Raw genomic sequence first — 16,318 nt, forward strand, 5'->3', positions numbered from 1 at the left:
AACCATAGAGTTGGGAACCGCACGCGGAGCTCTCGGTGGGGCGCCCAGGACTCTGGGATCCCCCGCCCGCGCAGGAAGTCGCTCTGGAGACTCGAGGGAGAGCGCAGGCGGCGGCGGGGCAGGGAGAGGCGGGCCTCAGCGCAGATTGGGTCAGGCACGCGCAAGGGCAGCCCCCGAGGGCCGTCCCAGAGGCCCCAGCGCCGCCGAGGTCCTAATAGGCAGCACCGTCTTCCGCCGCACGTGGCTGCAGCGCGATGCCCAAATCCAAGCGCGACAAGAAAGGTGGGCAAAGGGGGTCTTGGGACCCGGTGAGGAATTCGCGGGCTGGCTGTCACCTGCGGTAGGGGCTTCCCGGGGGAAGCACGGGGGTGGAGGCTGGAGCCGGGTCTGGTCAGGGAGCGGAGACCGCTTTGCCAGGCCTCCAGAGTTTGTCCAAGGCCGGCTGGTCGGGGAACAGCCTCTGAACACCCAGGCCGCGCCCGATCTCGCCTTGGCCCACCTTTTCCTACCTCAGCCCATCTGTCTTAGCTCTCCGCGCTCCCCCCACCTTGCGGCCTTCCCCTCAACCCAGGTTTATCCCTAAGTATGTACTTGAAGTTGCTTCTGTCTGGCATGCTTGTGCCCCGGTCTTTGTATGGCTGGCTCTTTCTCAGTTGGCAGTTCGTAGGATACCTCCTAAGAGAGTATTCCTGACTGCCTCTACTATGGTGAGTCTCTCTCACTCCGGCTCTCTAGCACATTCACTCAACAAATTAGAGAGGGACCTGGCACTCTCTAGGCGTCGAAGGATACAGCAGTTACAACAAGGAAGGCCTAGAGCCCTCATCAAGCTTAATATTTTAGTTACGGGAAGTATATCCTCCCAAGGTACCGAAAATCGAATCAGTAAATTCAGATAGTGGTAAGTCTCGTGGAGTAAGAGAGAAAGAGAAGTTGATGTTCTTTTGTGCAGTGTGGCCGGAGAAGGTCTCTGTTGAGATGACAAATGAGCAGGAACTTGAAGAAAGTAAATAAGCAACCCATGGAGTTACCTGGAAGGGTGGTGGTCCAGGAGAGGGAACACGAAGGGCAAAGGCCCTGAAGCGGGAGCATGTTTGACATGTTCTGGGGCAAGAGGCCAGCGTGGCCAGGGCAGAGTGAGCAGAAAGGAGGGAGAGGGAATTGGGCAGAGTGTGCGGGGCTTGAAAGACCTTTGCAAGGAACTGGCTTTCACACGCAGGTGAAACGGGAGGAGAGAGCTCGAGCAGAGGAATGATGGGGTTCAACTTTACTTTTAAAAAGATCACCCTAACTGCTTTGTTGAGGATAGACAGGGAAGGTGGGGGCAGTGTGCAGGGGTGGAAGCAGCGAGACTAGCAGTAATCCAAGAGAGCATGGTGCTGGCTAGGTCCACAGTTGTAGCAGTGGAAATGTTGGAAAATGGACAACTGTATTTTGTTTGCCCTCCCGTGCTGCACTCGCCCCTGAATGGCGTGATTACCTTTCTAGATGTGTGCTTCGTGAAGAGGGACTGAGTGCCAGGCAGGATGAATAAGAAGCGGCCTCCTCCTAGGACCCAGGGCTTTGCATTTGATGCTCTGTTAAGCGTTTGTGGAATGATTGGGTTCTGTGGAGGGAGCCCTGGTCAGATCTGACAAATGTCAAACCCTTCTGGTTAAGGGGCAGATGGGGCCCCAGCTGTTGTTGGAGAAGAGGTGCTTGTCCTTCCCCAAAGACGCGTTGCTGCATCCATGGGTCCAAACTGCAAGACAGGGTGTAGCAGGGGAGATACAGTCCCCAGCCCAGAGCAGCCACAGATGGTCTCTGTGTACCACAGCAGCACAGGGACACGCCTCAGCCAGCAGCTAGCTCAGCCACTGGCAGGCCCCCAGAGCCTCCACACCTCAGTAGGGAGTTTTCGCTTCACCTCAGGGGAGCTAAGGAATACCTAGTTTGTCTGAGTAACAGGAAAGATGGGAAGGGACCTTCAGGCTCGGGAACAGTAGCGAGCAGGCACTCTGGGGACCCTGGGAGTAGCCTTGCATGCCAGAAGTGGTGTCCACAAAAGCCTTGCTACCTTTTCTCAGATTGGCTTGGTCCAGCTGGGCTACCAAAGTGGGGAAGAAAGAGTCTCCGGGACATCCAGATTTGCCTCTCATCATCTCCCCCTTTTCTTCTTTGTATTAGTCTCCCTCACCAAAACCGCTAAGAAAGGCTTAGAACTGAAACAGAACTTGATAGAAGAGGTAAGAGCGTGTTCTTTTTATTTTTCCAGACCTTGTATTTGGTTTATAAACGTGGGTGTAGGGCTGTTTGTCAGGGAAACATACTGTTTGGGGAAAAAAAAAAAAAAAAGGTGCTGATCCAGCCCTTTCTCCTCCAGCAGCAGCACCAATAAAAACTCCCATAGTGATGGTTTCCAGCTTGATTGAGCCCTTACTCTGCCCTGCACGGCGCTGATTCACATGTGAAGCACCCCCGCGAGGTAGATGCGAGGGGAAGTTATCGCTGTTTTGCGGTCTGGTAACTGAAGCTTGCAGAGATTTGTTAGTCCGCCCGATGTAAAAAGAGCCAGGGAGTTACCAGGTGTGGGTAGATGTACCAAGCCACTGTCTGCACTGCATCAGGCTGCAGGCTGGGTGACAGGGGAGTTTCCTCCAGCACGAAGATGCCATTTTCCTTGAGACCACTTCATCGTGGCTGCCGCCAACAACGTGGGCGCTGCAGGGCTGATGAGCCGCCTCCCCTGACGACTAAATGACAAGGCTTTACACGTTTCCATATAGCAGGAGACTTCCTAGTGTAGCTAGGTTTCTAGATCGTCAGCAATTACTGGCCAAAGAGAAGTGGTCAATTGCAGCGGTGGCCACCGTAAGTCGGAAACCTGGGGAGACGGTGGGCTCTTGACCCGTGGCTCAGCTTCCCCCGCACTTTGCCATCAGGCCTGCTTTGCGTCAGGGCAGCCCCTGTACTCAGTATTCTGGCTTCAGTAGCAGAGGCAAGGAGGAAACAACCAGGTTAGAGGCTCTGAACATCCTCAGTTGTAAGAGACCTGGAGCAGTCTCTTTCCCACCTGAGGCCAGAGTACTGCCCAACCCCTGCTGCCCCTTGGACTCCAGAGCCCCATGTATTGTCCTGCAGCTTCGGAAATGTGTGGACACATACAAGTACCTCTTCGTCTTCTCTGTGGCCAACATGAGGAACAGCAAGCTGAAGGACGTCCGCAGTGCCTGGAAGCACAGCCGGTGAGTGGGCAGTGGGAGAAGGGCCTGAGTGCGGAGGGGCCAGGCTGCTTGCAAAGCACAGGGGCGGTTAGTGACCTCGGTCACAGGAGGCACCTTAATAAGGACAAAGTGCCACGCCCCCATCCCCGCTGAAGGGCGCTTTTTTTTTTTTTTTTTTGCTGTACGCGGGCCTCTCACTGTTGTGGCCTCTCCCGTTGCGGAGCACAGGCTCCGGACACACAGGCTCAGCAGCCATGGCTTACGGGCCCAGCCGCTCCACAGCATGTGGGATCTTCCCAGACCGGGGCACGAACCCGTGTCTCCTGCATCGGCAGGCGGACTCTCAACCACTGCGCCACCAGGGAAGCCCTGAAGGGTGCTTTTTAACTGTTAAAGTTTGTCTCGCCTTGGGGGGGTGGGGGGCGGGTTGAGCAGTGACCTCTCCAGGAGAAGGGGCTCCCTGAACCCTGGGGTCTGGTCCCTTAAGGAACATCCCACCCGTTCTGGTTCAGACCATTAAACAGGCCCCTTCCACATATCCAGACGCACTCACAGTGGGCTGAGACAGAATGTGAGTTTCAGGGTCTGTGCAGGAAAATAATGAGAGGGACGCTGGGCTGGCGACGAAGTGAGCAGGGCTGCGTGGAAGAGTGGAGCCTCTGGCCACACCTTCTGCTACAAAACAGCATGGGCCTTGGCTCGGGCTCCGGGGACTGAAGCTGGTTTGCACTGAAGTGAGGGCAGGGCGGGGCGCTTCATTCACAGACCCCTCTTTTTCTCTGTAGGATGTTCTTTGGCAAAAACAAAGTGATGATGGTGGCCCTGGGTCGAAGCCCATCTGACGAGTACAAAGACAATCTGCATCAGGTGAGTCTCTGGCCCTCACAGGGAGGGGCCAAGGCCAGGCTGCCTTCTCCGCTGCTGTCACGTGATGCGCACTGCAGCCATCTGGCGGCCCGGGGTGGGCTTAAAGCTCGGTTCCCCTTTAACCTCCAGACCCAGAGAGTAGTGCTGCCCCCCTCCAGCTGTGACCAAAAATGTCTCCATGTGTTGCCAGATGAGGGGGCGGGGCCGGCAAAATGGTCCCCAGTTGAGAACCGCTGCTCTAATGTGACCAACCCCACCCCACTTTGGTTCTGTAGGTCAGCAAGAAGTTGAGGGGTGAAGTTGGTCTCCTTTTCACCAATCGCACTAAGGAGGAAGTGAACGAGTAAGTGCCCTGGAGGAGCGGTGAGAAGGGAAAGGTTGGCGAGGTCTCCGGGGAGGGAATAGCCCAGGACTTTGTACAGTAGAGGCACCGAGTAAAACCTGGTTCCTGGTTCCTGGAATCCCGTTACGGAGTCTCTGTTCTCCCGGGCTCGGAGCTCCAGGCTGAGCCGAGGAGGAAGGGCGGTGAGGCGAGGCCCAGGCGGAAACCTGCCCTCCTGCCACTTCTCTTTCCCCTCAGGTGGTTCACGAAATACACGGAGATGGACTACGCTCGAGCTGGGAACAAAGCCACTTTCACCGTGAGCCTGGACCCGGGGCCCCTGGAGCAGTTCCCGCACTCCATGGAGCCACAGCTGAGGCAGCTGGGCCTGCCCACGGCCCTCAAGAAAGGTACAGGGGCGTCCCCAGAGCTGAAAGGTCACAGCCGAGCGGCCGAGAGCGCAGGTTTCCAAGCCAGACAACTCCCCCCTCACCCCCAATTTCTACCGGCCTCCATTTTCTCATGTGAAAACAGGACTAACAGCGCCCGCCTGACAGCTGGGGTGAATGTGGACAGCAAGTTACAGCTAGAATACAGCAGTTACAGGGCAAGGAAGGAAGGAGGAGTCACTGCCCCCCAAAAACCCTTCTGGGCGGCTGAATGCTCACTGATGAACCCCTGCCCTGGTGCTGCTGGAAGCCTGGGGGCAGGGGGCCGGCCCGGTTCCTCTGGCCCTGCACAGGCCTCTGTGCCAGAGTAACTGCCTGGGGGCCCCCTTCTCTGTAGGTGTGGTGACCCTGCTGTCCGACTACGAGGTGTGCAAGGAGGGCGATGTGCTGACCCCGGAGCAGGCCCGTGTCCTGGTGAGTTCCCTCCGCCCCGGGCGTCCGCAGCTGCGGCGGGAGGGGCCGCAGACTCCTCTGACCCCACTCGCTCCTCCTGACCTTTGGGTCCCTTCGCCTCTTGCAGAAGCTTTTCAGGTATGAAATGGCCGAATTCAAGGTGACCATCAAGTACGTGTGGGACGCGGAGTCCGGAAGGTTCCAGCAGATGGGAGATGACTTGCCAGAGAGTGCGCCCGAATCGGAAGTAGAATCAGAGGAAGACGACGACAGCTGACATGCACTTGGGACGGGACCTCCGGGCCTGCTCCAGTCTTGTCTGGACTGGACGGCATGAGACTGCCGCAGCCCTCTCGGGGGAGCAGCCGTGTATTTTGCTGTGGGTGCACACAAGGGAGGGTGACAGGGACAGGCTATCCTATAAATAATGAAACTTTGTCACAGGGTGTCTCCTCCAAAAGGGACTTTTCTAGGAAAAAACCCTTGGGTTTGGGCTTTGGTTTGGACCCCCAGGATTCTTCGTTCACCTCAGGCCAGTTTCCAGCACTGGCTCCTGTGTGACCACTGGCCGGGCGGCCCTGGGAGCACAAGAGGAACTGCCTTCTCCTTTCCTCTGGCCCTCGGCGCCCCTGGCTTGAAACTGGGATTTGTTTGAGGAAAATAGGCACCCTGCCTGCCGCCCTCCTACCCCTACTCTCTATTCTCTTTCCCACCCACAACCCCCAAAACCAGGGCTGAGAAACTTGTGGATGACCAGGAGACAGGAGGTGTTGGCTAAAGCAAACGTAAAGCCACTGCCGAAACTGAATGAATGTAAAAAACATTCCACTGCATCCTGGGAGGTTTCAGTCTTCTGGGTGGTGGCTCCAGGTGGTAGGTTTTTGCCCAGATTGTTCTGTTTATAAGTATTTAATGAGGTAATTCTGAATGGGAGAAAATCTACCTCAGGGTGTATGGCCCTCTTTTTTTCTGTCGCGTGTAGAAGTATGAGGGCCACCTGCAGCCCCGATGTTGAGAGGTCACACTGGGTTCAGGGCAGGAGGCTGGGAGACCCTCCCACCGCCTCTGCCCTTTGAAGACTAATCCCTACTCCTGCCCCCTTCTCACCAAGCCTGTGGGAGGACCAGAAACAGCCTGCAGGCTGCAGAGGAAACAGATTCACTGTGGGCCTGGGCTCCAGCCAGGTTAGTGCCTCTTTACTCAGACAGGAAACGCCTGAGGCCCTGGGCTTTTTACATGATGAAGGCAACTGGGAGTATTAACAAGAACATAGGAGACAGTTTGTGAACTGGGACTGTGAGGAAAGAACTAGCTACATAAAGCGGCTTAAAGTCAGAACTGACTGGTTGAGAGAATAAAAGAGGTGATAGATGGAGTGTGTCCTCTGCCACCCCAAGTCAGGACTAGGCCTGGTGGAGGTAGTTCAGACATACATGGGCAGACAGGTGCCAGGCCTGATCAAAGGCCTGCATGACGGCCGGCTCCAGGGGCTCTCCCTCAGCGGCCACCAAGTTCTGTTCTAGCTGCTCCAAGCTGGACATGCCCAGGATGACTGCGTCCCCCTGAACGCCCTGCAAGGGGAGACGGCCAGACATCAACACGCTAGCGCGCCACAGTGACTCCAGTCACACACACCCCCTCCACCCTGCCCCTGCCCAGACCTGCAATCTAAAGTCTATACCCTATATTATTCCGCACAGAACTTACATTGCCTTCGAACAGCTCTACAGCCCTGCTTCCCTAGACGCACGCAGGCAGACCCGAGTTCCCCTCTGCTGCTCGGCAGCTGGGAGGGCTTGGGTTAGTCGTGTGACCTCCCTAAGCTTCGGGCTTCCTTTACTTTGCAGGGTGGTTGTGGGAGTTTTTTTTTTTGGCCGTGCCTTGCAGCATGCTGGATCTTGGTTCCCTAACCAGGGATTGAATCCATGCCCCCTGCAGTGGAAACGCAGAGTCCTAACCACTGGACCACCAGGAAATTCCCTAAAATTTCATAAAGTTTGCTTCAGGCCTAGCACTTAACAGGGGCTCAAGAAAGAGGCACCATTAGTATGTGATGCCCAAGTTGGAAGAAGTTGGGAAAGCGGGATGGCAGGGAGAGGGCAGCCCTGCCAGGGACACAGAGTTGGCCTCTGCAGAGCAGGCAGCCAGAGACAGATAAATGCTAATGCTGAAAAAATGTAGGTTTCAGCATCACACATAGCTTCTGCCCTATCTCATGTACCCACAGTTAGGTGAAGTGGCCTCTGAGCCAGTTTACTCACATAAAGTTGGGATAATTATACTTACTAGGGCCAGTAGTGTTTGTAATGTGACACTTATAAACTCTAAGAACAGGAATACCACCCAAAAGACCTGGGCCATGGAGACATTTCAGAAAAGGTAAAGGAGTAATCCAGAAATCATGAAATAATCACGCAGCCCTCTCTTTCACTTCCTCCTCCCTACCTGGAGCTGGGAGTGGTGGTACCTCCACCGGAGGACGGCCGAGGTCATGCTGGGGGCACTGGGGCCATATGCGGCCTGCAGGCCTTCCCCACCAAGGCAACAGCCTCGAAGTAGTGCTTCCAGAAGCTGGGTGAGTGGAGAGGGTGGCACGGGTCAGGACGCTGGGATTCCTGCAGGTCACTGGTCCCTGAGGCACTGAGGGACCAACATCTCAAATGGAGGTTTTGTTTCCCTGAGCAGCAGAGTGCATGTGGATTTCTGGGCCCCTCACCGGTGATTTCAACCCAGCGGTAGGAGCAGCGGGGATGCAGTGGGCAAGGATCCTTGCATTGAACATGCTCACCGGATGCGAACAATACAACTCCCCAAATCGGGAACCAGGAGTGTCCATGGCACCACACCTTTGTGCCCCGGGTCACAGACAGGACAAGTCCTGGCTCCAGTCCCAGCTCTGGCCTTGGCTCAGTCACCTGACTTCACTTACCTGCTCAGTGAGGAAACACCCTGAGCCAGCCCCACGTGGTGAGTGCAAAATGTAAAGGAGATAATGGACCTGCAGTGCTCTGTCAACTAAGTAGAGCAGAGAAGGTGAAAACTATCAACCAAGATCCTCCAGGGGTGAGGCCTAAGTGCTGGTGGTGTGACGAACTCCTTGAGAGACACTGCTTAGGGCGATGGCTCCTAAACCTGGCCAGGCAATCAGAAACCCTGGCAGGGGACTTCCCTGGTGGTGCAGTGGTTAAGAATCTGCCTGCCAATGTAGGGGACACGGGTTTGATCCCTGGTCCAGGAAGATCCCTCATGCTGCGGAGCAGCTAAGCCTGTGTGCCACAACTACTGAGCCTGCACTCTAGAGCCTATGAGCCACAACGACTGAGTCCACGTGCCACAACTACTGAGCCTGTGCACCTAGAGCCAGCACTCTGCAACAAGAGAAGCCACCGCAATGATAAGCCCGTGCACCGCAAAAAAGAGTAGCCCCCGCTCGCTGCAACTAGAGAAAGCCCACGTGCAGCAACGAAGACCCACCGCAGTCAAAAATAAATTAATTAATTTTTTAAAGTCCTGGGCCATTTCAACAAAACTAGCGTTGGAGCCTTGGAGACTCAGCTTCCATAAATCTTGAAAGGTTAGGAACTTTCCAGCAGTCCACAGATAATGTCTAAATTTGATACATTAAGGAACAGCAGTAAAGTATATGCATCAGAGATCTCACAGTAAATACCAGAGGGAAGGAAAACTAGGAGTTAAAAAGCATCACCTTCCAAAAACAAACAAACAAACAAACAAACACAAAAAAAGCATCACCTTGGAGGAGTGCGACTGGCAAAGGGCTGGCTTCTAGCTGTGGGCGTGTATTACTTTGATAACTTTTTCAAACTTGCAAAAATGAAAGAAAGGAAGGGAAGAAGGCTAGTCCCAACAGGTGTTCAACTATAACTTTAGACATTGATGACAGTGTTATTGCCAAGAGTTTACAAAACTTACTCAGTTACCCCAGGTGACAGGCCAGCATTAAGCCCCAGGAATCCCAAGTTCCAATCCAAGGTTTCTTCTCCCGCTGTGGGCAGGGGAGTAGGCTCTTCCCAGGGAAAAGACATAGCCTCACACACCTGGTGGAAGGTCCAGAGCTCTACGCATTCCCAATCCAGGCCCCCAATCACTCCCCAGAGACATTGGCGAAATTTTAGGGGTAAATTTCTCAGTAAAGCTGGTAGGGATCCAGGGGCAAAGGTCTGAGCACAGGGGGAGGTCCTGGCCACCAAGAAAGCAGCCCCAGGGACTCCCCATTGCAGACTAAGGGGACCCATGCCACTTCCCACCCTGACGCAGCCCATGCCCAGCTCGCCGATTCCTGTAGATCTCTGCCCAATTGGTCCCAAAGAAACGGCCCACAGGTTGTTACCCATCCTTGTCCCCATCCTTGTACTTGCCGGTCAGCAGGCCCCCTGCGGGAAGGCTGTAATCAGATCCCCTGGCACTGCTCCCAGAGGCTGCTCTGGACTGGAAGTGGGGGTGATGGTGGGGGAACCCAGGAGGGATGGAGGACCCAGCCCAGCCTCCTGTCAAACCCCTCCCTGCTTCCCAGGTCTGGGACCAGGCATCCCCAGGGTCAGGAACAGGCAGAAACACGGCCAGGAAGACCCTTCCACCCGGGGTGAGCCCGTCCCCACAGCAGCCCACACCCCATACCAGCCAAAGGGTTTTAGGCGTAGAACCTCAGTCCTGAGGCAGGGGAAGAGCTCTGTCTCCACTTGCTGGGTGGTGGCGTTGTACATGCCCTGCAGGCAGAAGGGCCAGCTGGAGAGGGCGCATGGGACCCCAAATTTTCCTGTGGAGAACCTCAGTTCAGACCTTAACAATCAGGCAGACACTTAGTGGTGCTGGTGCAGAGGGCTCACGCCCAAGGAAAATTCATCCCTTCAGCCAACATTTCTGAGCACCACCTATGGCCTGGATACTGGATTTCCATCCACAAGCCAAAGGACAAAGCTGCTGTGCTCAGAGATTTAATAGTGAGGTAGAGTGTTAACAAACATATTCAACAAAAGAGACAATTGTAATACACTAGTAAGTTCTGTGACCAGTGCCTGGCAGCAAGTAGGTGCACAAACATTTGCTGAATGAATGAGGAGGAGAAAAGGAGGACCTGAGATCTCAGGCTCCTCTGGGCTGTCAGGAAAGGCTTCCAGAGGAAGAGGCATCTAAGTGAGACCTGGGCACTCCTTCCAGGGAGAGCAGGGAGGAGTGTTCCAGGCTGACTGCAGAGCGAGAAGCAGGCAGGAAGGGGAGCCAGAGCCAGAGAGCAGGCGCCTGTTTGCCAGGCTGAGGGTACCCGGGAGCCACCATCCTGTAGAGCAGGGGAATGGCTGGTATGGAGAGGGCACAGGGAGGGGGGAGCCATGAGGACCCGGCATCAGCAGGCACCCAGGAGACAGAGGCCTCCGCAGCCCTGGCCTCACCTGGTACACGGTGGGCAGGATCCAGTTATTGCTCTTGCATAGGGTACAGATCTCGGCCACTTCCCAGGCGGCATAGTTGGAGAGGCCAAGCTCCACAAACTTGCCCTGCGGGGGAGAGGCCAAGGTCAGAACCCACTGCAGCCCAGAACACCAGGAAGGAGAGACCGGCTGGGGACCCTGGGAGTGGGGTCTGTCCCCAGCTCTGCTCTGGGACAGCCCTGGAGCCTCCACTCTCCTGGGCAACGACAGGCCAAGCAGAGGAGCTGGGGGGCCGCCCTCACCTCCTGGTGCAGCTGGTGGCAGGCACGCAGTGTCTCTTCCATGGGGGTGCCGTGGTCTGGCAGGTACAGGTAAAAGAGGTCCACTCGGGGGCACTGCATCCACTTCAGTGACGTCTCCAGCTGGGACCGGAGGCTGTCAGGCTTCAGAGACTTTTCACCCACTGGATTGGCCTTGGTGGTGATTTTCACTTTGGGAGGAGAGAAATGGAAGTCCAAGTCAGTTTACCAAACGCTGGAGAGGATCTAGTGTAATGGTTAAGAGACAGACCTGGGTTCACACCCCAGCTCTGCCAATTCGAGCTCTGTGACCCTAACCAAGTTATTTAAACTCTCTGAGCCTCAATCCCCTCAACTGTAAATTGAGAGTGATATCTTGTCGGGAGGCCCCAAGGATTGATCAGAACTTTGATAGATTTGCTCATTATGAGCTGCTAATGTTATTACGATGACTATTTACCAGACAACTGGGTGTGCCACGCCTGGCGCTAAGGGCTGGATGAGGAAGGCCAGCAGTGGATCCCTGCCATCAAGGACGCACAGTCTAAGGGGCCACTACAGAGTAAGTGAGGCCGGGATAAGCACAAGGTGGGAGAGGAGCCCTGGGAGTTCAGGGAAGGCTTTCTTAGAATCTGAATCTCCAGGGCCAGCCAGAGGCCGCCCAGAGGCAAGAACCTGGCGTGTGAGGAGCCATGCCTGCGACCCCATGGATCTAGAACACCAGGTCCACGGGGCACACAAGGCAAGAGAAGGGGCCACAGACCAGATGGATACAAAGGGCCCTGAGTGCACCCCTTAGAATCTGACTTCAGGGGGCCACAGGGAGACTCTGAACACTTTTCAGCCAGCGAGCTAAGTTGTCAGCTTTGCAGTTTTGAAAGATGACTCTGAATGAAGCACACACAAAAACCTCAGGGACAGGTCTGGAAACAGGGCAAATGGCGAGGCTGCGGCAAGAATTCAGGAAAGAGAGCAAGAGGCCTCAACTGGGGCCCCAGGGAAGGAAAGGCAAGATATTTCCATCAGAGAAATAACCCATTGAGAAAAGGCTGGTGTTGTGCCGCCTGTGTGAGTCAGGAGTGAGTTAACCAAATACTTTTCTCCCCACCCCCATTAAGAATCCCAGGTGGGGGCTTCCCTGGTGGCGCAGTGGTTAAGAAGCCACCTGCCAATGCAGGGGACACGGGTTCAAGCCCTGGTCCGGGAAGATCCCACATGCTGTGGAGCAACTAAGCCCGTGTGCCACAACTACTGAGCCTGTGCTCTAGAGCCCGTGAGCCACAGCTGCTGAGCCCATGCGCCACAACTACTGAACCCACATGCCACAACTACTGAAGCCTGCGCACCTAGAGCCCGAGCTCTGCAACAAGAGAAGCCACTGCAATGAGAAGCCCGCGCACCGCGACGAAGAGTAGCCCCTGCTCGCCGCAACTAGAGAAAGCCCGGGGCTTCCCTGGTGGCGCAGTGGTTGAGAATCCACCTGCCGATGCAGGGGACATGGGTTCGTGCCCCGGTCCGGGAAGATCCCACATGCCGCAGAGCGGCTGGGCCCGTGAGCCATGGCCGCTGAGCCTGCGCGTCCGGAGCCTGTGCTCCGCAACGGAAGAGGCCACAACAGTGAGAGGCCCGCGTACCGCAAAAAACAAAGAAACAAACAAAAAGACAAAAAACAGAAATAGACTCACAGACCAAAACAAACTTATGGTTACCAAAGGGGGAAGGGGTTGGGATAAATTAGGAGCTTCAGATTAACATATACACACTAATATATATAAAATAGATAACCAGCAAGGACCTACTGTATAGCACAGGGAACTATACTCAATATCTTGTAATAACCTATAATGGAAAGGAATCTGAAAAAGAATATGTATATACATATTTAGTTATACATATATATGTATAACTAAATCACTTTGGTGTACACCTGAAACTAACACAACATTGTAAATCAACTAGACCTCAATAAAAATTTAAATTAAAAAAAAAAAAGAAGACCAGAGTTGTCACAGAGAGGCAGTCAGGTGATCTAGATAGCATATGAGATGCATGCATATTCTTGTTTTGTTTCAGATCTGTGCTGTGAATCATTTCACTCTGAGGACCTCAAAGTAAAAGATGGTACATGGTGCTAATGATACTACTACTAACAGTAACAGCTGACATTGCTGAGCCCTCACTATGTCCCTGTGAGGCACGTTATAAACATTTCAGATGGCATCAGACTGATGACAGATGTCCCCCTACCCCCATACACAAACCCTCCACTTAGCTAGGTCTGCCTGTTCCAAAACCTCAGCACTGCCAGATCTCATTGCCTTTGCACACTCACTGCCCACCCGCGCAGCCGGGAATGCTTTGTCAGCTCTGAATCCTTCTCCTCTTACTCCCCCTGGAAAACTAGCAGTTCTTCAAGGTCTGACGTTCCGTTTTCCTAGTGTTCTTCAGTGTCCCCTCCCATCTCTAGACTCTGAGTTCCCTGGAGTGGGTTAGTGTCAATTTCCCTTCTATGGCCTTGGACGGAGGATGGCACAGAGAGGGCAGTTAGACACCATACTACCCCCACTCTCCCATCACAGCTACTGCCTATAGCTCCTGCGGTTCCCAGGCGCGGCCACCCTGGTGAAGCGGGAGGCACTGCCAACTGATCGGCGCACCCCGAGCTCCACGGAGCAGTCTACAGCCCAGAGCAACGAGGAAGCAGATCCCCGCCGGTTCCGAAGCCTGATCTGGGACTATGCCAGGAAGTGCCGGGGCCATAAGGGCAGGATTCCTGCAGATCAGGACCGCACCCGGCACCTGCGGGGAAGGGGAAGGAGGCAGGGGCTGCACAGCGCCAGACTCCGTTTTCAGTCCCCCCGAGTGGGGCTAGCCAAGTCGTTCCAGGCTAGACCAGGGTTGGGACGTTGCTGAGGGGAGGGAAAAGGAGAGGGAAAGAGTCAAGACAAAGCACTGTCCGGCTGTCCGGGGCTAGATGTGCACGGGGCCTGAGGAGCGGGGTGTTCACAGAGCTGCGGGGTGGCCAGTGGAGGTCGGCGCCCCGGCAGGAGGGCGAAGCTGTCGGTCCTGACCTTGGCCGGTGCATGGCTCGGGGGAGGTAAGGGGGACGGAGTCTGGGTGCCAGGAATTACCTCTGCTGTCGCCACCGCCCAGCCGGAGCCCCAGGCCGCCCAGGATGCTCTCGGACGTACGCTAGGGCCGTGTCTATATCGGCGTGGCCGCGCTCCCGGGAGAGGGGCACGGCCGCCCCATCTCCATGGCGCCCAGCACGGTGCCTGGGCGGCCCGGGGGGCCAGAGGCTGCCTGCAGGGGCGACAGCAGCCGGGACACTGCGACGGCGGGGGGGCCTGCAATACCCCGCTGGAACGCAGCCGAGCGTAGCACTAGCCGCCGCGCGGGGTGGGCCACCGCTTTAAGGAGGGGGTCGGGTCCCGCCCACCGGCGTTGGGGGCGGAGCGCGCGGAAGGGCGGGGCAAGGGAAGTACTGCGAAAGGCTGCGCGGCGCCCCCGCCCCCCACGCCCGCGGCTCCCCACCTCTCTCGGCTTGGCTCCTGAGCTGTCCTGGGGTCCACGTGTTCTTCCAGAGGGGGCTTTCCTAAGGTCCTAAAATGATGTCTTGGCCCAGGGGTGGTGCCCTCAGGGGTGTCCCGCCACCTTGCAGGCCCCAGAGGTCGGATCTGAGGTTCTCTCGTCGGGACTTGCCAAAGGCTCCAGCCCGCGTCAGTACTGAAGTATTGAAAGAAAAGAACTGTCAGCCTCGAATCCTATACCCAAGCGAAAACACCTTTCAAAAAGGAAAGCAAGGACTTCGTTCAGACAAAGGTTGGGGAGAATTCATAGTAGCCAGCTTTCACTATAGCAGATATTTAAAAAAATTCTTTAGACGGAAGAAAAGTTGGATTTACACACACAAAAAGTGAAGAGTGCTGGAAATGGTAAACGCGAGGATGAATATAAAAGACTTTTTCTCAGATAAGTGAGTTTCAGGTGGAAAGTATTATTATTATTTTACTGCAGACATCAGTAGTTTATTGTTTGTTTAGTCCAAACACATTCAAAATGGAAACTCAAAGAATACTTTCCACCTGAAACAATTATCTGACAGATAATAAAGATAACTTTTAAACAGATAACTGAGTTTTTATAAAGTTAAATATACAATTACGGTATGACTCAGCCAAAACTACACCCCGTTGATCTTCATGAACCTACATATAAAAACCTTTGACCAAGCGAATACAGTGATATATAAAAAGGATAATACATCACTTCTCAGTGAATTTCATCCCAGGAATACAGTGGGCTTTATATTTGAAAATCAATCAATATAATTTACTGTACTGACCAAAAAATAAAACCCATATCATGATCGCAATTGATGCAAAAAAAGCATTTAACAAAATTCAATACCTATTCATGAAGAAGGAGGGGGGAAAAAAAAGAAAAAAAACTAAGAAGAAAAGGAAATTTCCTCAAACTGATAAAGGGCATATACAAAAAACATATAGCTGACATTATATTTAATAGTGAAAAAACTTTCCCCGTAAGATTGGTAACCAGTCAATGATATCTGCTCTTACCCCTTTTATTCAATGTTGTGCTGGAGATACTATTTATGCCAACATATTTCAGTGTGTGTGTTATAACAGGCAATTTCTTACATAACTACAATGCCATTGTCACACTAAAAAAAATGAACAATTCTTCTGTGTCACTTAATACCACATCCATATTAAAATATCCCTGTGTTTTTTTTGTTTTTTTTTTTTGCGGTACGCGGGCCTCTCACTGCTATGGCCTCTCCCGTTGCGAAGCACAGGCTCCGGACGCGCAGGGTCAGCGGCCATGGCTCACGGGCCCAGCCGCTCCGCGGCATGTGGGATCTTCCTGGACCAGGGCACGAACCCGTGTCCCCTGCATCAGCAGGTGGACTCTCAACCACTGCGCCACCAGGGTAGCCCAGATATTCCTTTTTTTAATTAAACTTTTTAATTTTTGAGAAAATTTTAGATTCATATGCCATTGTAACAAATAATACAAAGAGATACCTTGTTCCCTTTTCCCAGTTTCCCTCAGTAGCAACATCTTGCAAGATACTATTTTTGTCAGGTGGAGTGTCCTATAAATGTTGATTAGATCTGCTGGTTGATGACTCTTTTGAGTTCTTTTATATCCTTGCTGATTTTCTGGTAGTTGTTCTACCTGTTGTTAAGAGACGGGTGTTGAATTCTCCAATTACAATTTTTTTTTAATATTTATTTATTTTGGCTCCACCAGGTCTTAGTTGTGGCACATGGGATCTTTAGTTGTGGCACGTGGGATCTTTATTTTAGTTGCGGCATGTGGGATCTAGTTCCCTAACCAGGGATTGAACCCGGGCCCCATGCAATGGGAGTGC

The 16,318-nt window shown here is 53.9% G+C and overlaps 1 protein-coding gene and 1 pseudogene across 1 annotated transcript; one reads left to right on the forward strand and one right to left on the reverse strand.

The window, feature by feature from the left end:
- The first annotated feature begins 254 nt into the window (after nucleotides 1-254).
- MRTO4 (MRT4 homolog, ribosome maturation factor) lies at nucleotides 255-5,511 on the forward strand. Its single transcript, XM_065889283.1, has 8 exons — nucleotides 255-282; nucleotides 2,167-2,225; nucleotides 3,121-3,224; nucleotides 3,989-4,070; nucleotides 4,346-4,413; nucleotides 4,651-4,802; nucleotides 5,179-5,255; nucleotides 5,362-5,511. The coding sequence occupies exons 1-8, from the start codon at nucleotides 255-257 to the stop codon at nucleotides 5,509-5,511; spliced, it is 720 nt and encodes a 239-aa protein (XP_065745355.1).
- A 1,126-nt stretch (nucleotides 5,512-6,637) lies between these two features.
- Nucleotides 6,638-15,287, reverse strand: LOC136120423 (aflatoxin B1 aldehyde reductase member 4-like; annotated as a pseudogene).
- Nucleotides 15,288-16,318: the final 1,031 nt, after the last annotated feature.

The sequence above is a fragment of the Phocoena phocoena genome, chromosome 1 (genome assembly GCF_963924675.1).
Source record: "Phocoena phocoena chromosome 1, mPhoPho1.1, whole genome shotgun sequence".
Lineage (NCBI taxonomy): Eukaryota > Metazoa > Chordata > Mammalia > Artiodactyla > Phocoenidae > Phocoena > Phocoena phocoena.

Coding starts and splice junctions, on each gene's coding strand:
- MRTO4 (XM_065889283.1), top strand. CDS start 255: ATGCCCAAATCCAAGCGCGACAAGAAAG. Junction 3,225..3,988: donor AGTGCCTGGAAGCACAGCCG/GTGAGTGGGCAG, acceptor TTTTCTCTGTAG/GATGTTCTTTGGCAAAAACA. Junction 4,803..5,178: donor GCCCACGGCCCTCAAGAAAG/GTACAGGGGCGT, acceptor CCTTCTCTGTAG/GTGTGGTGACCCTGCTGTCC.